General features: G+C 36.5%; 3 protein-coding genes and 1 non-coding gene across 5 annotated transcripts in view; 2 read left to right on the top strand and 2 right to left on the bottom strand.

The window, feature by feature from the left end:
* Positions 1-1,733: 1,733 nt before the first annotated feature.
* LOC138713198 (selenoprotein K-like) lies at positions 1,734-5,788 on the bottom strand. The gene is made up of 4 exons (XM_069845098.1): positions 5,353-5,788; positions 5,108-5,192; positions 4,684-4,758; positions 1,734-3,011 (listed from the first exon to the last, which is right to left on the bottom strand). The coding sequence occupies exons 1-4, from the start codon at positions 5,369-5,371 to the stop codon at positions 2,927-2,929; spliced, it is 264 nt and encodes an 87-aa protein (XP_069701199.1). The 5' UTR covers positions 5,372-5,788; the 3' UTR covers positions 1,734-2,926.
* Positions 5,789-5,842: 54 nt separating this feature from the next.
* On the top strand, positions 5,843-21,080 carry LOC138713196 (uncharacterized). 2 transcript variants are annotated; one of them, XR_011335796.1, is made up of 4 exons: positions 5,843-6,050; positions 6,136-7,830; positions 13,959-18,330; positions 18,370-21,080. XR_011335796.1 is itself a non-coding variant. In XM_069845096.1 (3 exons), the coding sequence occupies exons 1-3, from the start codon at positions 5,883-5,885 to the stop codon at positions 15,669-15,671; spliced, it is 3,576 nt and encodes a 1,191-aa protein (XP_069701197.1). In that variant the 5' UTR covers positions 5,843-5,882; the 3' UTR covers positions 15,672-21,080. The 2 variants fall into 2 exon arrangements, 1 of the variants encoding a protein (XP_069701197.1); XM_069845096.1 differs by having other exon boundaries at positions 13,959-21,080.
* LOC138713197 (kelch domain-containing protein 4) overlaps positions 20,869-23,792 on the bottom strand; it is a 26,408-nt gene continuing 23,484 nt past the window's right edge. The window contains exons 8-9 of the mRNA XM_069845097.1: positions 22,529-22,775; positions 20,869-21,130 (exon numbers count right to left, since the gene is read on the bottom strand). Coding sequence (XP_069701198.1) covers positions 20,964-21,130; positions 22,529-22,775 — 414 coding nt within the window. The 3' untranslated portion in view covers positions 20,869-20,963. The remainder of the gene's footprint in view (positions 21,131-22,528; positions 22,776-23,792) is intronic.
* TRNAS-ACU (transfer RNA serine (anticodon ACU)) lies at positions 21,507-21,579 on the top strand. Its single transcript has one exon. It is a non-coding gene; the product is annotated as a tRNA-Ser (tRNA).

The following is a 23,792-nucleotide window of genomic DNA, read 5'->3' as shown; positions in this document are numbered from 1 at the left end:
ACATATGGGTGAATGAAAAAATGCATAGTGTGTTAGTCGGAAGACCTGAGGGGAAAAACACCTTTGGGGAGGCCGAGACATAGATGGGAGTATAATGGATTTGAGGGAGGTGGGATATGATGCTAGGGACTGGATAAATCTTGCTTAGGATAGGGATCAATGGCGGGCTTATGTGAGGGCAGCAACGAACCTGCGGGTTCTTTAAAAGCCATTTGTAAGTAAGTATATGGTTCAGAGATCTTTTCCACAAATTTTCATGCATGAGGTTTTAGAAGCAACAAGATGACACTTCATTGATAGAGATTTGTTTTATTTCGGAGAATTAGAATGATCAGAAAAAAAAATTGTTGGCAAGTAGTAAAGTTCAGAAGAAAAGTGACAGAATTCTTTAAAACATAAAATAAATCTAACAACAAACAGAACGGATTATCAATCTCTTTCGATTAACCATTCCCAGTGTTGCCAGATTCTCTTGTCAGAAATCCTGGACAAGTGATGATACTACACATTTGAATTAATTCAATTTGTAATATAACTGATATTATGCTTGACCATGCCGAAATGTAGTAATTATACACCTGGTAGCAGCCCTTTAATGGACCTCATTGAAGTACACCTATTCATTAAAGTTCAGATGTTCCACCAATCAGAAAATACCATTGTAGCAATATGAAAGTGCAAGTATCGATTATTCTCGGATATGCAATCGAAAGACAACAATAAATCAATAAATCACCTATATTTGAAATAAAATCAGTTCTGTTACTATAATAATTAGCGTTAATTGTAAATAATATTCAAATAAATTCAATTTTTCATCTCGTTTTTCAATGTCAAGGTCAATGTTGACATTTGTTTCTCGGAAAAAATCAATACTTTCGCGTCTGCGCACATCTCACAATTTACGAGGTATTGCACAAGGTCAGTTCCGCTCCTCAGTCAGATAAGAATAACATGAATACTTATGAATAATTTCAAGTTAGAAATATGGTCGACCATAAAAAGTCGTATGAAACTTGACTATAATGGTAATTAAGACGCTTGTATGAAAATTATGAAAATCGCTTGCGCTCGTTTCATAAACATACTCGCATCTTAATTACTATCATTATAGGCTCATTGCATAATGTACTATTATGTACTGGTATTTCAAGTAACTTATTAGGGTCTAAACTTTTAATTCTATTACATTTTTGCTATATTATGAAATTTCTTTTCAATTATTGATAAAGTCTGGAAAAATAATGTCATATTACAGCCTGATCTATACAGAAAAAAAAAATTCATGACAGTGTTTAAATCGTACCAATAATAAATCAACATTCAAAGAGAGTAAAGAATAAAGGAGTTGACTCTTGATTTTGATTCAATATTCAGAGCTTTTGATCTCCAAAAGATTAATATGCAGAACGGCGTTGATAGCCTGAAACGCTTGATACAGTTCTTACTAACGGAATTCAATTTCAAAGGGGTCTTGAAAAAATGGATAAGGAATTTAAAAAATAAAATTATAGAAAAAAAAAAAGTATTTTTCCCAGCTTTTTGACTTTCCAGGACAAAAATATCTCGATACAGGACACACCAGTAAAATGCAGAACAATCCTGGGTAATGAAGACGTCTGGCAATCCTGAGTCCATACCTCCTCTCCCCTTCATTATGACAAATAATCGAGATTCAACTATATTTATTTATAAATGTCAGGATATGGAAGAGTGAGGAAAGTAAATTGTGATTTTCTGTTTAGTAATGAAAAAATTTAATTTGAAGCACGTGAAAATCTTGTAACATTTAATTAAGGATAAATTATAATTCAAATACTTGTAACAGTGACGCTCATCTCAACAAATCAAAATACAAAATATTTTCAACATACAAATTATTATGCTGGGGGGGGGGGGGGGGACAAAAACAAACAGTACAGATTGAAAGTGACATTCTCTGAGCACATGTTACATACATTCAACAACAAATGTGTCGCTAAATTAAACGGTTAAATAAGTACATAAATTTATATGAGCTCTCTTATTCTTTTAATACAACATGTTGATAGAATCTATTTGTACATGATATAACTACTTTGAATACAACTGCAGGAAATTCATTTAAATTCACTTGTGAAATAATGAGTTATGCATAAACAACAGTAATGAGTAGGTAGTTTACATTATAATAATATGTACTGTATGTGAGGTTTAAAAAATGAACTCTCCAGTGTATTCCCATACATCAGTCGACACTTCTCCTTCAATTAGGTTTGTTAGTGTCACGTCATACACAGATCTCCTAATGTGACAGTTACAAGAGGCCGAATATAATTGGTTAGGAACTAGGTTACGAAATTTAAAATATATTATCGGCTTTTTAACTAATTACGATATCGTGCTAAATTTAAGAGAGGAAAAAAAAAAAAAAAAAAAAAAAAAAAAAAAAAAAAAAAAAAAAAAAACAGTCCAGAAATACTACTACGAATCTTTGAAACAAAACAAAGATACCACACACAAACTCTCAATGGCTTTTAGTTGTAGATATATATATATATATTTTTTTCTTTTTCTGATTGTACTTAAATGTGCCTACACCCCAGAAATTGCATTTAACGAATATTCTTTCTTTTTTCTGTTAGTGAATGTTGAATATAAAAGTATGGTCTCTCTCAGTAACTGTCATTAGGATTCCTAAATGGGTTTATACACGTGGAAAGCGTTGTATCACACTGGAAATAAATTTATAATAGTAGGAGTAGTTTTCAGCGTGACACAACAAGATGGAACACTGCCCTCTCGTAAGTATGCCGGTTCTAGTGTATGTAATGGCCCACACGGATATTGGGACGCTGCTCTTCTATTTCAAAGAAGGAACTGCCTTCCAGTGAATATGCATACACAAAACACGGCATACTGTTAGTTGAGAGGGCGCACTTTAGCCTCATCCGCCACCAGCTGGTCCGCATGCGGTGTTGATGCTACCTCTACCAAGTCCACCCATTCTCCTCTGTGGTGGGCGTGGAGGCCTGTGGGAGAAACACGGGTAATGTCATTACACTCATTAGGCCTACATATCAAAGAAAAAATACAGTATTACTGTATTTCCTGAAACTTGAAAAAGAATTTAAAAAATCAGATCTTTCTTCATCAACACACAATTTCTTGAATATGGAACTTTTATCCAAAATAATATCCACTAATAATGGAATTCCTCAAGGATCAATATTAGGTCCCCTACTTTTTCTAGTGTTTATAAATGATCTTGCTCCCCTAATAAAAAAATGTAGGTCATCCCATATTATTTGCAGATGACATAAGTATAGTAATTACAGCCAATAACTCCAACACATTCCAATCTTCAACAGAGGAAATTCTCTTGAAAATATGTGACTGGTTCTCAGTCAATAAATTAGTATTAAATTGTAACAAAACTAACATAATTCAATTTAAATCCTGTCCAAATTCAACGTCCCAAATGTCTAGCGCAATAATTAATTATAGATCCCTATTAGAAACAACAACAACCAAATTTCTTGGCTTAAAAATCGATAATGTGTTAAATTGGAAAAACCATATTAAAGAAATTACCCCCAAACTAAATTCAGCTTGTTTTGCTATTAGATCTATGCAAAAGATAGTAAATATCAATACCTTAAAAACAATATACTTTTCATACTTCCACTCGGTAATGAGTTTTGGAATAATATTCTGGGGAAATTCCACAGATAGTAACAATATATTTCTATGACAAAAAAGAGTAATTAGAATAATAGTAGGTGCCAAATCTAGGGAATCGTGTAAGACTATTTAAAAAAAACTACAAATAATGCCCATGGCTTGTCAGTATATCTTTTCATTAATAATCTTCCTCGTATGTAATCGTGAAAACTTTGTAACTAATTCAACATTTCATAGTATAAATATACGTAAAAAAAAATGACTTTCATACTCCATCGGCAAGTCTATCGTGCTATCAAAAAGGAGTGCGTTATATGGCAGTAAAAATTTTTAATAGCCTCCCTATCGATATATAAAATGAAACTCAAAACATAAGATTATTTAGGGCCAAATTAAAGAAGTACCTAATTTCTCACGCCTTCTATTCTGTAGGTGAATTCATGACATTCAATAACACTTCATGAAATTGATACTAAAACTATGTGTTGTACTAGTAGATTATATTGTAAATCTCGTCTGTATATATTTCATCTAGACTGTGACTATAAATTAAGATTTTATAATAGTATTAAGTTTTTTGACTTGTTCCATATTCTAGCTGTAAGCATGTATGAATACCATGGAATGTTAATAAATACAATACAATCTAGTCACGGGACAAATTCGGTGGTACTTGAATAAAGGGAGATAAGTCATAAAAATCAATTTTGATATAAATGAAAATTAAACTTTGGACCCTTATTGCAAATAATTTTCCACACAAATAAAATACATCAAATGCTAATATAATTTGGCTTTTTGCACACCCATTTGTAGAATTTAACTTGCGTATTCACCTGAGAAACAAAACTCCATTTGCACAAAAAATGACTTACTGGTAACTCCCCTTATCCGAACAGAATCAAATTAATTTTTTAACTGAACTAATGAGGTTTTGAAACAAATCAAACTTTACACACGCACAGAAGTAACTGAAGGTTTGCAGCTTTTTGAATTAATCTGATTTTGATTTCATCTTACCCATTTCCTGGTCTATAGTCTCTCGTAAATCTTTCTCCGTGTCTGTTCATGTCAGGATTCACCAGTGTCCTGAAGCTGAAAATTAAGTACCTTATAATTAGAACTTTACTATGTTGTTGTAAATTACCTTGTAGTAAGAATTTGAATAACTTGTCCTTATCTTTTTTCATAGTGATCTAAGTAGGCTATGTTATACCCGAAATTGTTATCTCTATATTATGCCTATAAGCCTATAAATGAGAAATTTTAATAATAGGTCGACATACATTGAACAATGAAGTTAGTAGGCTACCGTTCTTATTTTATCTAAAAGAATACACTGTATCAGTATTATCTCACCATCATTGTTAATTTTTTCATACGTAAGCCTATTTAATTCATCTCGCACCGTAATGTAAAAGATTCCTTAATTGTTTATACTTACAACATAACTATAAAATTCAATAAACTCCAGAATAAATCTACAAGTCTTGACAGACTCCATGGTGATTTCTCTTGAATTGTACCACCTGAAAATTTCAGGAAAATTATGAGCTATCAAAATAAAACAATATTACAATGTTACTGCTGCTCTCCACCCCTAAACCAGTGCATTGTTACACACTTTTTAATGTTGTGTTTCCAGAAAATTCTCAGAAAACACGTTTATTTATATTTAGGCCTACTTACTTGACGATATGTATACCATGTCTTTTAATGCACACTTTACACTAAGAGTCCATTAAAACACTCAAAATATACTGCGCTTCGAGAAAATTTGACTTCCAATTTCACTTATATTGGTTAATGTTCCAATAATGGAAGCCCACGTCTACCCAAGAATTTCTCACAGTCACAGCAGCTTATGACATCCACATCATACCATTTCAGTGAATGACGTATTCTTATTTCATGACACAATTTGACAGTCATTTGTTCACCGACTTGGCAGTATTGTACCACTACAGTATTTTATACACACTTTCATATCACGAATTTTTTGTTTTAGTTTTTTGTGTATGTTTGATAGATATAAACTTTTTTGCGTTATTTATTTAATGCCACTGATATTCAGAAAGGATATTACAATTTCCATAAACTTATTTAATGATTGTAAAGAGTTGTGTGCAAGTTTTGTTGTTGGCTACCCTGTTAATGGCATGTAAAAAAGTATATGGACGCAATTTGAAGTTGCAAACTAGAGCGAAGTGGCTTAAAAAATGGAAACATCAGATAAACAATCGGCAGAAAAGCACTCAAATTATCAACAACACACCGCAAAAATTAAAGGTTTCTGTTTTTATCGAGAAACTGTATGTGGCTACAGTACTTGTATTTGTACTACCGCGCATTATCACTGTCAATCGTGTGGCTATGGAACAAGTGAGGTAGGTTATGTATAACCTTAATTAATACTTGTATAGCAGAATGTAATTGTGTAGTAGTTCACACGAATTATTTTTTATGTTTCAGCTACCACATGTTATGTCTCACAAGGACTCTTGTTCAGGCTGTATAGTAGGCAGTAATTACGGCAGATCTTACTCACAATCCAGTCGATCACAGTTGCAAAATTTGCAAAATGTAAATAGTTCACAAGGAATGGAAAGACCTCAGATTTATTCTTCACCGTATGGTGCAGGATCAGATTCAGGAATATCTACAAGCGTCGCTCCTACTGCATGCACACTGCCTAATAATAATGGTGGCTCGGGGGGTCACTTTTTCCACAGAGGGCTGCAACAGTCGCCAGTGTTCAATCCTTTGCTCTCTAGCCAAGGACAGTCTCTGTATAACGGAGTATTCAGTACACAGACGAGTTATACGTCACAAAATACTTTTACTTCAACAAGTTTTAACAGTTACAGCCATGTAGAACCCTGGATTTCTGATACGCGTGTGTCGAATGCAATGAGTAATGCTTTGCAACAAGTGGATAGTGACAGGAATATTAGAACCCAGTATAGCGATAAAGGTATGTCCTGTAGTGGTCAGAGTTTGTCTCATACTTGTTGTGGTAATAGAATTACTGTACCAGATAGTGTCGGAATGTGTTCTCCTCTTTCTACCGAAGCGTATAGATCTGTTAATAAAGATTTAACGAACGCCCAGTGTAAGAACAACAGTTTAGATTCTCAAGCTTGGTTTTGTAATCAAGCGATGTTAAGTTATGGAAATCAACAAAATCAAAATTCATCTCAGAATAATTATAAGTGCAATGAACAGTTTCCGTCGTGCTCAGTGTCACAGTTAAACATGCTACTGCAAGAACAAACTGATATGAAGCATTCTTCAGATTCCAACATAACAGAATCATGCTTTGATCATGCACAGAATCATAATCCTGGTACAAATAAGCAAATTAGTCATTGTTCTAGTAATAATCAGATGAAATCAGCTTGCTTGGAGCAAAATAAGGAGCAAGGGATGAAGTACTGTAACCTTCAGAAGATACAACAAAATGGACAGTCGGTAGAGCATGCTTCGACAGCGGTACCACAAAAGCAACAGGAACAAAACGGCTATCCCACCCATTCCACGATGTACAGTTCTTCAGGAGAACTACATGAAGAATCACTTTATTCTCAAGCGTCTTTAATACTCCACATGGGGAGCGATAGCTCTCATAATACTGCTCGTTTCCAGCAACACTTCACAACTTCCAAACATCACAGCCTGCCTCAGAACAACTTGGCCGACATCAACAAATCCTATGCCATTTCTCCGGGACAGCTGCCTGTGTTGTCACACTTCCAGGAGCACGGCAGGTGTGGCTTAGACAGTGGAATACCTTGTGACGTCATGGAAAGTTGTCTGCAGACGGATATCAAAACTGTGAACGAGAACTCTGTGAATCTTCAGAGCTCCGTGTCTTCCAATAGCGGCTGTTGTCAGATGTCGATGGAGGGGTCTAACAGCTTGAATCATAACGGCCAGACCATGTTCAACTCACAGCTGCAGCAGCAGAGGTCGACTGTCAATTGTCTGCCAAACTGTGGCTCAGTGGGAGAGGGAATGCAGTTGTGTGCAGATGGTGATGCCCAGGAACTGCAGATAGATTGTGCTGAGGCGGACGGCAAAGAAAACAGCAACCAGGAGTCATCAAGTGTTGCTGGAGAGAGTGACATCATCGTGGAAGAGACTGAAGAAGAGATGACAGAGAGCGAGGTATGGTATATTCTGTTTCTCTTTGGAATGCAATGCTTTCCTGGGATTCATAATGTTTTAATTAGTTACGTATTTCAAGCATCTACCCACACATTTAACAACTTAGGTCTACTTATTATTTAATTCAAATAGTCACTACTATAGTCGCGTCGCTGTTATTCCCAGCATGACTCCTCCTCTTTGCTTACGGTATGTCTTAGGAAGTGAAGGCTCTATAAAGTCTAGGTAGGTAGTATCGTTCGCCATTTTTGTTCTTTCGTTGCCGAGCTACCATATGAGGAATCTATTTGCCACACCGTTAAACATTATCATGTAGTAGCTCCTATGATAATAAATCAAACGCACTGTAATTCAGCAAATAATTGAGCGGCAAATAACGTCTTCGTGTGCTTTCTGCGAACGCCAACGAAAGAGCCAAAATGGCGGGCGATTATATTAAGTATTTATCGAGCCTTAAGAAATGAATATTGTCTTCCTCAGGGAATCACAAGACGCATGCGTTTAAATGTAGCCGACCTGCAAAGAGACTGACTGCCAGAAATTAGAGCGATGGGACTATAATTTCAAGTAAAGTAAAGTTTGGAAGTAAATCCAGAAAAGACAAAATATATGTTTATGTCTCATGATCAGAATATTGTACGAAATGGAAATATAAAAATTGGAAATTTATCCTTTGAAGAGGTGGAAAAATTTAAATATCTTGGAGCAACAGTAGCAAATATAAATAAGCTTAATACTGAGGAGGAAATTGGCGGCCGGGTAGCTCAGTTGGTAGAGCAGCTGGCTACGGACTGGAAGGTCCGGGGTTCGATCCCAGGTGGTGACAGGATTTTTTCTCGTTGCCAAACTTTCAGAACGGCCCCGAGGTTCACTCAGCCTCCTATAAAATTGAGTACCGGGTCTTTCCCGGGGGTAAAAGGCGGTCAGAGCGTGGTGCCGACCACACCACCTCATTCTAGTGCCGAGGTCATGGAAAGCATGGGGCTCTACCTCCATGCCCCCCAAGTGCCTTCATGGCATGTTACGGGGATACCTTTACCTTACCTTTTTTACTCAGGAGGAAATTAAACGCAGAATAAATATGGGAAATGCGTATTATTATTCGGTTGAGAAGCTTTTATCATCCAGTCTGCTGTCAAAAAATCTGAAAGAATTTATAAAACAATTATATTACCGGTTGTTCTGTATGGCTGTGAAACTTGGACTCTCACTTTGAGAGAGGAACAGAGGTTAAAGGTGTTTGAGAATTAGGTGCTTAGGAAAATATTTGGGGCTAAGAAGGGTGAAATTACAGGAGAATGGAGAAAGTTACACAATGCAGAACTGCATACATTGTATTCTTCACCTGACATAATTAGGAACATAAAATCCAGACATTTGAGATGGGCAGGGCATGTAGTATGTATGGGCAAATCCAGAAATGCATATAGAGGGAAGACTGGAGGGAAAAATACCTTTGGGGAGATCGAGACGTAGATGGGAGAATAATATTAAAATGGATTTGAGGGAGGTGGAATATGATTGTAGGGATTGGATTAATCTTGCTCAGGATAGGGACCAATGGCAGGCTTATATGAGGGCGGCAATGAACATCCGGGTTCCTTAAAAGCCGTAAGTAGATTGCGTCACTTGTCCAGTTGTACCCTTGTTGCTTGCTAAAGCCAACTCTGCAATAAATGATTTAATTTTCATTACACATCTTTATTACACAACTTTTAACACTATATCACTTCGGAAAACGTATTATTTGTCTTTCTTGTGTTAAATTTTATATTACTTTGTTAACATGTTTCAGTCTGCTATTGACCATCGTCAGAACTGGTTGTTGCTGGTCTTGGCGCCTCCACATTACACTACACAAACACACCCCCACAGGAAACTAAACAAAAGGCGCCAAGACCAGCAACAACCAGTTCTGAGAATGGCCGATAGCAGGCTGAAACATGTTAACAAGGTAATATAAAATTTAACACAAGAAAGACAAATAATACGTTTTCCGATTTAATTTTCGTTTATCTTTTAAATCGTAGTTAAAGAAAATAAACTGCAAAGGGAAATGACATTTATAAGATGATAAAGAATTAAATGATTATAAAATGCTCAAAGTTACTAAGAAAGTGCTATCTTCAGACTTTCTATCTTGGCTTAAGAATTCACCAATTCTGCCTGGGTTACTTCAGTTCAGAGGCAGGTACAGTAACCACTCCCTGCAGACGATGAAATTGTGGAATGATGATGGCTTACACAAGAAAGTCTGCTCTAATACTACAATCTTTTCGCTGTAAGAAAAATCCTAATATAAACAATAGCACGTGACTGAAGTGAGGCTTCATTGGCCGCTGTTTGGCGCCATAGATTCTCAGTACGTGTTCCTGCCTACTGTTGTACATTCTGTTTCATGTTAAACATTTCCCGTTACTCGTCAAGTAGGCCTAACCTCACTACTATGCATTCGTTTGCTTAGGAAACACTTATTTTATAACTCTTCTTCTTCTTGTATCCTGTTGTTCCTAGGTGGAACATACGGCAGCAGTAAAGTTCCTCCAGTAAAGTGTACTCTGTCGCCAGCCATCCGTTTCACCTCTTTCCAGCTTTTCCCACATCTCTCTACTTCCTCCTTTATTGATCGTTTCCATGTTTTTCTAGGCCGTCCTCTCTTCCTTACTCCTTGTGGATTCCAATCAATTGCAGTCTTCTCAACAGTGGCGTAGCGTCAATATAAGCTAAAAAGCTCAGCTTCCCCAGTTAATAATAATTTCATAATAAACCTGCAGTTTATGAACAAAATTATTTATTAATTTTAATAGAGTTTATATTTATGCGTTAAATATTGTGATGCGGCAGCTCAGGATGATTTGTGATGCAGCAGTAAACAAGAAGCCTGCACACACCAGCTTCCAAGCAGACTGGTTTCTTTCACTCATTCTTCTGTGTAATCCACTCCACAGATTTTCCATCCCTTTCTAACTAACCTACCCTGGTCGCAAGGCACAGAAGAAGCTAGCTTTTATGTTGAAAGTTTCTTTCGTGAGTTGTGTTCAGGTGAAGGTTAGTGTGCATTGCGGCTGATACATATAATAAATAATGAGCGAAATAACAGTTCCTGACACCAATTTACTTGAATTTTTAGGACAATTCTATTATCAAGACTGACTTACGAACAAAAGTGCGATTTAAAAGATAAATGGCCGTGTCTATTTCTTATAGATATTTGTAAACCATGAAATCATATTTTACCACTTGAGGTCATGCCTTATTGGTGTTACTTACGAGGTTCCAACCAATCTTCGGACTGCTGACTTGACATTGACTACTATTTATTTTAAGACTATATTTTTGTAATACGTTTTCTCATATGTACATGAAAGACAACTTGAGTTAGCTTCCCCTGCTCAAAATTTCACGCTACGCCACTGCTTCTCAATAGCTCCTTCTGGCTTTCTCAGCATGTGGCCTATCCAATTCCATTTTCTTTGTTTTATTTGATAACATATTTGTGATTGGTTAGTTCTTCTCCACAGTTCTTCATTTGCTATTATTTCCAGCCATCTTATATTTAGAATACGTCTCAGACATCTGTTGACGAACATCTGTGTCTTTTTATTTATTACATCCGTAATTTTCCATATTTCACAACCATAGAGGAGGACTGATTTTACATTTGTGTTAAACAGTCTGAGCTTTGTCTTCAATGAGATGTTGTTATTCCGCTGTATTGGATATAGCTGTACAAATGCTCCATTTGCTATCTGAATACGTCTTTTCACATCTTCTTCCGCTCCACCTGTTTTTGTAACCACACTTCCCAGGTATAGAAAAGTATCCACTTCTTCTATTTCTATATCATTTACTGTCAATTTATTTTTATTATTACAATTTACCCTCATCTGTTTTGTCTTAGAGGAGTTTAGCTTATCTTCAGTCCAACATTTTCTACTTCCTCTTGTAATTTCTCAACTTCAGCTTCCATATCCCTAAATCTCTGTGCTAGCAAACATATATCATCTGCAAAGTCAAAGTCTTCCAGACGATTGTTAATATCCCATTGAATTCCTCTTTTCCTTTTTCCTATAACCCTTCTCATAGTTCTATCTAACACCATCAGAAACAATGTTGGGGAGAAAATACACCCTTGTCTTACTCCAGATTTCGTTTCTAAAGGTTCTGAGAGATTACCTTCATGTATTATCTGTGCTTTGGAACCTTGGTACATGTCTTTAATAATATTAATAATTTTTAGTGGAATGCCATAGGCCTACTCCTTTAAGGTTTGCCAAATAACATGTCTATTGACAGAGTCAAATGCTCTTTTATTTTATAATTACTGCAATTAAATTATTTTTAAGTTTTATGTCTTCACAATGGACAGTTGAGGATGTAGAAGCCATACTTCTGTACCACGTGCTTACGTGAACAACTACGAGCTCAAGTGACGCCAGCTTGTTACAAGAACAGACTACCTCGGTATTACTGTTGGTATTCATCCGCATTCATAGTACATAACAAAATATAAATGTAGCTTTTCTTTTACATAACGTTTTACATATGAGTGAAGTTAAATGTTTCATCATATTTAACGACTAGAATTCAATTTTTTATTTTCAAATAATACAAGATTGTGGTTTCCAAATACGAACTATATTTTCCTGCGTCATGTGAGTGTTTCGACTGGGAGCCAATCACGGGTATGACAGCCACGTGCTTATGTTTACATTAGGATTTTTCTTACAGCGAAAACAGTATAGTCATCAGTGGCGTAGCGTCAATGTAAGCTAAAAAGCTCAGCTTCCCCAGTTAATAATAATTTCATAACCTGCAGTTTATGAACAAAATTATTTATTAATTTTAATACAATTTTTATTTACGCGTTAAATATTGTGATGCGGCAGCTCAGGATGATTTGTGATGCAGCAGTAAACATGAAGCCTGCACACGTCAGCTTCCAATCCCCTCATTTTTCTGTGTAACCCACCCCGCAGATTTTCCGTCTCTTTCTAACAAACTACCCTGGTTGCAAGGCTCGCAAGAAGCTAGCTTTAACATGGAAAAGAATTTAGTTTCCGAGTTATCCCTTTCGTGAGTTGTGTTTAGTTGAAGTATTAGTGTGCATTGTGGCTGATATAATAAATAATGAGTGAAATAACTGTTGCTGACACTAATTTACTTGAATTTTTAGGACAATTCCATTGTTAAGACTGACTTATGAACAAAAGTGTGATTTAAAAAACAAACGACCGACTCCCTTGCTGTCAGTGAAGGACACAACCAAGACATTTGAGGTGATGACTTGTTGGTGTTACTTACGAGGTTCCAATCAATCTTCGGACTGCTGACTTGACATTGACTACTATTTACTTTAAGACTATACTGGGTATTCAGTTCAAAATGTGTCATGGCTCGCTGTATGCCGTCATGTGGCTAATCGATGAGCCTAGAGAATTCAGTCTTCCTACACTTCCGCAGAGGTGTCTTACTTATGTGCCAGAGAAGTTGCCTAGCAAGTACGGCGTTCATTCAGAAGAGTACTTACCGATAAGTACGGTAACGCCGGTAGTGGCAGGAATGTGAACTGTTTCGAAACATGTACTGAGATGAGTTTTTTCTTACTGTCGGGATATGGGGAGAGGGTTAAGACGATTACTTACATATTTGTTGACATTAACTTGGACGGTCAACATGGACACGGAGCATTTGATTTGTGTTGTGGAATGTTGCCGTACGCAACCGATGATAACAAATACCCTGCGTACGACTTGGCCGCGCAAAACTCAGTTCGAAAGAGGTTATGGTAGCACACAGACCGTACAGACCGCCATCTGTTGCTATGACGTTCAAGTCATACCGCACATGTTCTCAAGTTCAGATTGAACGCCTTGATTAATAGGCAACTTCTCCGACACAAAAGCTGAAACTCGCTTCAAATCGCTGACTCATCAACAGTGACGTCATGACACACTTTGAAATGAACACCCAGTATTTTTCCAATACGTTATTTCATATGTACGTGGAAGACAATTTGAGTTAGCTTCCCCTGCTCAAAATTTCATGCTACGCCACTGATAGTCATAAATTCCACTTATTCTTGCAAGGTTTCATAACGTGCTGATAAAATTATTTCCTTATTACAGATTTCCATAGAAGAAATCAAGAGCACAGTCTTTCGAGAAGAAGAGCCTGCTAGATGTCTAGTATGCAGTATGTCAGCTAGTGGACAGGCCTCAGACAACCAGTTCATCCACATGCGAGGAGATTCACCTGTAACATCAGCTTCTCACATTCCTGTGGTAACAAAATTAGCGCAAGTAGTGACCGATGGCCATACTCAGATCCTCAAACTCCATAACGAATTCATATGCAGGCGGTGTCTAAGTCTCATTGATACTGTAGATTGTTTAGAGACGAAATTAGCGGCTGTAAAACAGGATTTAATACAGCTATTCGAAACTAGGCTTATCTCACTAAAAGCTCTTGAAAACTGGAAAGTTGGTAATGACATCACTGAAAAAATTGTAGAAGAACCCGAGGATAATGCTGATATATCTTTGCCTAAAAGTGTACCTGACAATCCTCCTGAGCATACACAGATAGAGAGTTTAGATAAAGATATTGATAACTCTGCTGGTAGTGAGGTGAAAGATACGATCTGTGAGGAGAAAATATCCTCTGCAGATTTTGACGAAAAGATAGAAACGGAAAATGAAAATCATGACGCTACTTCAGATAAGGAGAAAGCAGATTCAGGTAATGTTAGTGAAAGTTCTGTTTCATGCGAAACTCAGGTTGAAATTGAAGTGTCTCCTAATTCTAAATATCAGTGTGATGTATGCACTAAATCGTTCGCTAGTAAAGAATACTTGCAGAAGCATCATCAACAACATCACACAAAGCAGTTTAGCTTTTATTGTGATCGCTGCGGTAAGGGTTTTACTCTTCTACATGCATTAGAAAACCACTTACTACTCCATAGTGGCGAGTACCGTTTCCAGTGTGAGATATGCGGGAAGCTCTTCATACAGCGATATTCCCTAGACGATCACTTACGTAAACACGAAGGCCGTTATCGTCTGTCGTGTCAACAGTGCGGAAAAGGTTTCATGTGTCGTAACTCGCTGCATGTTCATATGAGAACTCATACTGGGGAACGCCCTTTTGTGTGTCAGCACTGTGGAAAACGTTTCAGTTCTAGTTCAAATCTTGTCGCTCACATTCGTGTATGCTCCGGAGACTTACCGTTCCAGTGTAGCCAATGCAGCAAACGCTTCGCCCTTGTGACACAGCTCAAAGTTCATGTTTCATCGAGGCATGAAGGACAATATCCTTTTAAGTGCACAATATGTGGGAAAGGTTTTACGAAGGATTCTGATAGGAAAGTTCATGCGAGATCTCACTCAGGGGAGAAGCCCCATAAATGTGATGTCTGTGGTAAGAGTTACAGTAGTCTGGGGAATCTGAATCAACACGCAAAACAACATGGCGGTGAACGTCCATTCAAGTGTTTGGTGTGCGGTGAGGGATTCCTACGTCGGAGTACTTTGTCAGCTCACATGAATCATCATACAGGAGCTCGGCCTTATAGCTGTGATCAGTGTAGTAAAACGTTTAATGCAAAACGGAATCTCTATGCCCATCGGAAATGGCATGCTGGTACAATCAAGCGCCATACGTGTACAGTCTGTGGTAAATCGTTTAACCACGGTTTGCAAGTTCACATGCGAACACACTCTGGTGATAAGCCTTATCCCTGTTCAGAGTGTGACATGGCCTTCACTGTTAGAAGTACCTTAAACAAACATGTGAAAAGCAAGCATCAAAAGATTATTCAGTTTGAAAAGCAGTCTTAATTTCAGGTTCATTAAACTTCCGTTTGTTAGAATTTGGGAAAATAGGCTTTCACTTTAGTTTCAGTCTTCTTCGGGATATGTATTGTATGACTTTCTCGTGTTAAATTTATCGTATCTGGTTTACATGTTTCGACCTGTTATTGGTCTTCTTCAGAACTGGGGCCTGTTTCACAATCCTTACAAATTAACAATTACAAATAACAAGTAAAAGATTACAAATGCTTGTAAATTGAAGGGTACACGGGAATAACGATCAAGGTCCATTTTAGATAGAAAGTTTCGAGAAAAACGAATTTTAAAGTTTAAGCACTTAATACTTTATGTGTGTATTTAATAGAAATTGACGTAGTGGAATGTCAAGAACGATTATTTCTTATTAGTAGCTAGACCACACGATAGTACTTCCTTTGCACTATAAGATAGCATTATTAACTCAATTTCGATTTTTGATGGACCTTGATCGTTTTTCCCGTGTACCCTTCAATTGTGTTTCACAATGCTATCTTATTAGTTTGTAAAGTTTGACGAACTTTACAAAATCAGCTAAAGAAATTTACAAATACGCATTATTGGTTACACAATATCGCCAACGACAGTTTACAAAAATCGCTAAGGGGCAGAGCTAAAGTCGCTGTATTTTTACTACTATCGATACATATGTTTATATTTTGTACTAAAATAGATTATTCTAAGCTTGCTGATTCATATTACACCAACAGAAAATATAAAGTGTTGTTAAAGAAAATTAAAAGTATTTAGATTTTTATATATTGGCGACAATGGAATTTCATGTGATGTGATTGGTCGAGTATACCAATACGTGTTATTTGTCTATGCAATACGTCTGTTACTTAAATGACCAAAGTTAGCCCCAAATTCAGTCAAATAAGTAAATAACAGATTTAGTCCACGTACAAATATGCAATTTATAAAATAATTACAATGTCTAACAACAAAATCAGGTTCATTTTTTGTGTTGATCCATCAGTATTATTTATTAATGTTGCATCCATAACCTCACAAACATTAGTGATCCCAGCAGCAGCATAAAAATTCTGCGCTATAGTAAATAACACTTTGGTAATCAAAAACCTGCCCCGAATTTAAGTCTTAACAACTTCAACTACCCTGTAGGCACTTTTGCACACTGGCATCTTAGAAATTCCGTGCTTATCTGCTAATGCACTGACAGCTACTATGCAACCAATGCAAAACAATACAATTCTCGCTTTGAGGTTAGGGCGTCACTTTTCCCTTTTGGATGTTGGATATGATGTCCCATATCTTGTAGGAGAGATTCCAGCAAAATAGGACTCGAAACGACTTCAGAATACCTCATAAGTAGTGACGTTATTGCATTATTGAATTATTTATTTTTGGTGCAGGCAACTTCTTTTTTAAGTGCGAGTATTTATTAAATATAGTCTTCGTATATAAATACTTACGCGGTATTCTGAACTATAGCGCGGGACTCATTCGAAACCTTTCACTAAATTCATACAATGATATGAACGTGTTATTAATTCTTGACCAAAGAATTTTATGTATACGTCTTCGTTTGATTAGGCCTAAATTCAATATCTTCGTCTGAGTCATTAGAACTCCTTAATAACATCAAAACTGCGTTAGTTTAATTCTTAATATTATCCAGTTACTCAAAAATTAATTTAATAAGTATTTCTTTATTGTATTTATTCATGATTTGTTGCAATATCAAACTTTACACGTCTCAGAGATATTGTAGAAAATGTGCTAATTTTACAAGTAAAGTTTACACGTTTGTAAAATTACCCTTCATTGTGAAACAGAATACTTGTAAAGTGAGCAAAATTTAATTTGTAAAGATTTGATTTCCTTTGTAAAGTTCAACATTACAAACAAAGATTGTGAAACAGAAGTTTACAATTTACAAGCAAAGTTTACAATTTTCAAAGCTTGTAAACATTGTGAAACAGGCTCCTGGTCGTTGCTGGTCTTGGCGCATCTTGTTTTGTTTCCTGTGGGGGTGTTATTGTGTAGTGTAATGTGGAGTCAAAGAGTGTGTGTGTTCTGAAATTGAGTTGTGTGTTGAGAATTTCATTAGGGTGTGGTGCCAAGACCAGCAACGACCAGTTCTGAAGAAGACCAATAACAGGTTGAAACATGAAAACCAGGTACAATAGAATTTAACACGAGAAAGTCATACAATACATATTCCGAAGTGATACAGTGTTAAAAGTTGTGTCATCAAGATGTATTTCAGTCTTCCCTTAATAATGTAGACTGGCGGGAGTGATGCCAATAGAGGGGGTCTTCATTGGGCTTCCAAAACTAATCAGTTTTTACTTATTAGTTCCCCCTCTTCGCCCCCCCCCACCCACACACACACATACACACACACATTGTACAGATATTGAAAGTACAGCTATTTAATTCTTTCAAATAACTAAACTTCAGACTTCAAAATTTGGTCAGCAACTTCACGTCACTAGCAGTATATTTAAAGTATGAATGCAGTCAAACCTCGATACAACAATTTTCTGGGGAGTAGAAATATGATGTTTAGGTTTATTGTTGTATTGAGGGATTATGAAATTTTGCTCAAATTTATATTCTGAGTTAACTCTGTGGTAGCATGTCTGTCTTCAGACTAGCCGGTCCGGGTTCGATTCCTGGCGGGGTTAGAAATTTTCTTGTAAAATTTCTACCTCGGAACTAGGAGAGATGGCGGTGCACAACTTCTGATCACTAGATTGTGCACCAATATGTCTGGGTTAAATCTCAAATCTCTCCGCAGTGCATATGAAGGGAAGGCTATGTCACTGTTGATAGTGATTCGTCCGTTGGATGGGGACGTTAAGCCTGGCGGCCCCCTTGGTGCTATTCGACAGGAGTAGGCTGTGCCGGCACTAGGTTTTCCCTTCTCCCTTCCTCGCCATCACCATCCTCACCCATTTCCTACAATACACTTACACAACACTTAACATACACTCACCCTAGTACACCACATAACTCTTCACAGATACACATCATGCGTAACATGGCCCACCGAAGTGGTGTGCAACTTGAAAATGGGTCACAGTCCTGCAATCTATACAGAACTCGAATTACGCAAAGTGAAGTGGGTAGGCATTAAAAAAAAAAACACACATACACACACACACACACACACACACAGACGTTCTCAGAAAGAATGTAGTAGGAATGTTTTTTTTTTAACTGCAGTAGAATTGAATTGTAACACATTCCTTGCACAGAAAGCCAAGATGAGTCAACAAAAGTATGAAAAAAAAGTAAACGAAATAACATCTTTAAGAGAACTATACCAAGTGAAAAATTAAACAGTACTGAACATGTAAACCATTTAGGCTAAATTTAAAAAATATATATAATGTTTTTATCATTCTATCGTGGTTTTTCCAAAATTTGATAATCGTAATAATGAATAAAGTATATCGTCGTTGTTCCTGCAATAACTCCTAAGTGACATATTTATCGATTTTCAGATTTTTACTCTATTAAATAGCTTAAATAGTGATACAGCAAATAATAAAATCTCCTATATGTAATTATATTATTATTATTATTATTATTATTATTATTATTATTATTATTATTATAACTATTTCTTACCAATGTTTATTATTGTCACACTAACATTAGTTATCCAATTTTCATTATTTACTTTCATGTTGTTTTATGATCTAGATATTAATGTAATAACTATGTAAGCAATTGTATTCAATTAGAATTAAAGTCTGCTGGGCGGAAGAGAAGGCCTACTGGCCTTAGCTCTGCCAGATTAAATAAATAAATAAATTATTATTATTATATTTCTTTGTTTCGAAAATGTAAGAATTCACAGTCTCCTATGTACGGCTGCCATAGGATGAATAAAATGTGTTTTTTCTTCCTACTGAAAAATTTTATATTTTGCACATAGGAGTTATTGCAGGAACAATGACGATATTTAAAATATGAAAAATATTGCTGGGACCAATAAATTTTACATCTTGATTACACAACTTTTAACACTGTATCACTTCGGAATATGTATGATAAGAACTTTCTTGTGTTAAATTTTAACGTACCTTGTTAACACGTTTCGACCTATTTTGGGTCATCTTCAGAACTGGTCGTTGTTGGTCTGGCGCCTCTTGTTTCCTGTGTGGGTGCGTTCGTAGTGTAGAGTCAAAGAGTGTGTGTGTTTTGAAATTGAGTTGTGTGTTGAGAATATCGTTGGGGTGTGTTTTCGTGTGTCTGTATATTTCATATTGTTCTAGTGTGTTGAGTTTCTGGCTTTTTGGTTGGATGTGCAGTATTTCCATGTCTGCGTTGATGTCTCTGTAGGTGTGGTTGGCATTTGTGGAGGTGTTTTGTGATCGTATACAGAACAAATAACACTCTACAAAAACATCTCAACACACAAACAAACAAATACAACCACACAAGCGTATACAAACTCAAATGTAACACCTGCAACAACTTCTACATAGGACAGACAGACAGACAGACAGATCATTTCAAACACGTTACAAAGAACACATCACAGCCATAACAAAATTACAAAACACCTCCACATATGCAGAACACATCACAAATGCCAACCACACCTACAGAGACATCAACACAGACATGGAAATACTGCACATCCAACCAAAAAGCCAGAAACTCAACACACTAGAACAATATGAAATATACAGACACACGAAAACACACCCCAACGATATTCTCAACACACAACTCAATTTCAAAACACATACACTCTTTGACTCTACACTACAAACGCGCCCTCACAGGAAACAAGAGGCGCCAAGACCAACAACGACCAGTTCTGAAGATGATCCAAAATAGGTCGAAACATGTTAACAGGTAAGTTAAAATTTAACACAAGAAAGTTCTTATCATACATATTCTGAAGCAATAAATTTTATCGTTGCAACAGGGTTTATCGTTATATCAGTTTATATTGTACGGAGCTTTGACTGAATTACAGAAGGTTTGAGTGTAATTTAACACATGTCATGACTTGGCCATGCATCTGTCTTGCATAGTAGAGGTGGAGCAATTTAAAGTAACTGTTACTTTTAATTATGGTTTACTGATGAATGACCACTGGTTCATTGGTGAGGAAAAGGAAAGTGTTGGTGTGGCCTTGAAGTTCATTATGATGAATGACTATGGTACAATGCAATAGAAATTATGTAAATACATAGAATTGATCGTATTGAGTATTTTATAAAGATATATTTTTCATAGATGTGAATAACATTATTAGACTGAAGAATTGTACAAGTTTAATTTCCTGATGTGTTAATCAACTTCCATCTTGGTGTCGTCCTTGTCACTTTCATCCTCACTGTCGCTTTCAGATCCTGAGTCCTCTCCACTTCCTTCTGAACTGCTGCTGGAGTCCAGCCATTCCTGACTTGCTTGGTCGTTTGGAATCAGTGTCTTCCATTCATCCATTTTGTGCAGATCTAGAAGTGAAATATAAAGTTTTTAAAAACAATTCTCCTCTTCAACATTAAGAATTTTAAGCCTTTGAGGCCAATTTGTTCTTGCAGCTTTTTCAAACACTAAAACTTTTATGCAAATCTGGCTTTCAGGTAGTAGCTCCCTGTAAAGCAGGTTTGAATAATTTCAAGGAAAAATTGTTCAAACCTGCTTTACAGGGAGCTACTACCTGAAAGCCAGATTTGGATAATACATTCGTTACTGGAGGTACGCTAACAGAAAGCCACAATTTAAGTCACACAGTATTTGTGTGCACTCACAGTTGAGTTCTGGCGTCTTGTCAGCTCATTTGAGTTGTGTGGATATAAAGGAAAAATTGTGACGGTGTCGTGTATAGTTCCTGGGGTAGCTCAGTCGGTAGAGCATTCGCGCACTAAGCGAAGGGTCCCGGGATCGATACCCGGCCCCAGAACAATTTTTCCTTGAAATTATTCAACCGAAACTTTTGTTAGAAATAGTTTGAATTGAAAGCACAAATCTGTAGATTATATTTAATTTCTCTCAAACACTAATTTTTAGGGACATAATGTTTCATTTATCAATTTATTGTAGTGCTGATCACACACTACGTCTGTACTGACTGGATGATCGTTTACCTCTGTTGAGGCATGCTGATGGTAATTTACCTTGATTAATTACAAATTTCTGCTTGATGTCGGCCATCTTCAAATTTCTAGTGAAGCTCTTGCTTGTTTCCGGTTTCTCATAACAAACTGCTCATAAATGCACCTACCACAAAGCACCAAAAGAAGAAACCGGAAACAACCAAGGTCACTAGAAATCTGAAGATGGCCAACATCAAGTCGAAAATAGTCATTAACTAAGGTAAATTACCAATAGTTCCAATCAACACACGAAAATTGTTTATATAACAAATTTACCAAATGTTTAGTGATTTTTTTTCAGTAGGTTATTTTACGACGCTTTATCAACAGCTTAGGTTATTTAGCATCTGAATGAGATGAAGGTGATAATGCCGGTGAAATGAGTCCGGGGTCCATCACCGAAAGTTACCCAGCATTTCCTCATATTGGGTTGAGGGAAAACCCCGGAAAAAACCTCAACCAGGTAACTTGCCCCGACTGGGAATCGAATCCGGGCCACCTGGTTTCGCGGCCAGATGCGCTAACCATTACTCCACAGGTGTGGACATCAAATTTTATCATGTAAATATTTATTTCTCGATATTCTAAGGACAAAGGAACAGAATAATAGAAGACTTTTCCATTCATAATAAACTCAGGATTCGTCCCTTGAAAGAACTATTATTGAACACCTTCCATCCTGTGTAATTTATAAGCATTGTACATTTCCAGTCTAAACTCTTTCTCATCTTAATGCAACACAAAATATATTTCTACCTAAGGAATAGAAGTCTGACAATGTGAACTGTTTATCACCATCTTCCACCAGCCCTCCGTACAGGTAGAGGACGCCATGTTTCACAGCCAGTCCGCAGTTCATTCTTGGAGAAGGCATGAATGCTTGCTGTCCCCCAACTGAAGTGTTTTCTGTAGCTTGTTGGGAAGACGATGCTGCTGGTGATGGACCAACTGTTACTTTGAATATGCCGTCATCTGAGAGTACAGAGCTAGCTGCTGGAGGTTCCTGTGAGTCATACAAACCATTCTTAGTATTCATACAGTATTGTCACGGTATGTTTGGCTCTTTAATATTGTAATCCCACAGAATGAAAATTTGGCTATCTTTCCTCTATATGAATCGGTCGGAGCTAAAAAGAACTACGTCAAAATATACAATTTTGGGTTATGCAACAATTTGAACAACAAATGTCATGCGCATCGAACGGTGGAAGAAGGAACAAAGACTTTTAAATATTCTTTTGTCTTCTATAACATAAAAATATATACATTTGTGTTATTAGTGGTATTTTTTTGCTTCTCCTGAAAAGTTGTGAAAAGTGACTTAGTTCCTTTTAGTTCCGACTGATTCATATGTATCTTTATGCTCGACCATGCCGAAATGTAGTAATTATACACCTGGTAGCAGATCTTTAATGCATGTCATTAAAGTACACCTACTCATTAAAGGTCAGGTCTTTGAGCCAATGACGACTCAGGTTACAACTGTTCAGCCAATGACAGGTCAGCTTTCTACCGTTATAAAACCGCAAGTATCGATTATTCTCGGATATGCAATCGAAAGAGAATTAGCGAAAAGTCACGGAGGCTGGAAATCCAATGCTGTCGCAGAAGGTTATGTTCTGTTACTATAATAATTAGCGTTAATTGTAAATAATATTCAAATAAATTCAATTTGTCATCTCGTTTTTCAATGTCTAATTTAATTTCAATGTTATCTCTGTAGGTTCTTATGGCCTAGCAAGGTCAATGTGGACATCTGTTCCTCGGAAAAAATCAATACTTTCGCGTCTGCGCACATCTCACAACATACGGGACATTGCTCAAAAATTAATAATATCAAGTTAGAAATATGGTCGAGCATAAAAAGTCGTATGAAACTCGCCTATAATGGTAATTAAGAAGCTCGTATGAAAATTATGAAACTCGCTTGCGCTCGTTTCATAAATATCGATACTCACTTCTTAATTACCTTATAGGCTCGTTGCATAATGTACTATTATAAAACGGTTTCCGGTGTATC

Source organism: Periplaneta americana, chromosome 14 (genome assembly GCF_040183065.1).
Source record: "Periplaneta americana isolate PAMFEO1 chromosome 14, P.americana_PAMFEO1_priV1, whole genome shotgun sequence".
Classification (NCBI taxonomy): Eukaryota; Metazoa; Arthropoda; class Insecta; order Blattodea; family Blattidae; genus Periplaneta; species Periplaneta americana.
This window is presented reverse-complemented; position numbering and strand designations above follow the sequence as displayed.

Coding starts and splice junctions, on each gene's coding strand:
- LOC138713198 (XM_069845098.1), bottom strand. Junction 4,759..5,107: donor TTGAATTTTATAGTTATGTT/GTAAGTATAAAC, acceptor CTTAATTTTCAG/CTTCAGGACACTGGTGAATC. Junction 3,012..4,683: donor GACTATAGACCAGGAAATGG/GTAAGATGAAAT, acceptor TTTCTCCCACAG/GCCTCCACGCCCACCACAGA.
- LOC138713196 (XM_069845096.1), top strand. CDS start 5,883: ATGGAAACATCAGATAAACAATCGGCAGAAAAGCACTCAAATTATCAA. Junction 6,051..6,135: donor GTGGCTATGGAACAAGTGAG/GTAGGTTATGTA, acceptor TTTATGTTTCAG/CTACCACATGTTATGTCTCA. Junction 7,831..13,958: donor AAGAGATGACAGAGAGCGAG/GTATGGTATATT, acceptor TCCTTATTACAG/ATTTCCATAGAAGAAATCAA.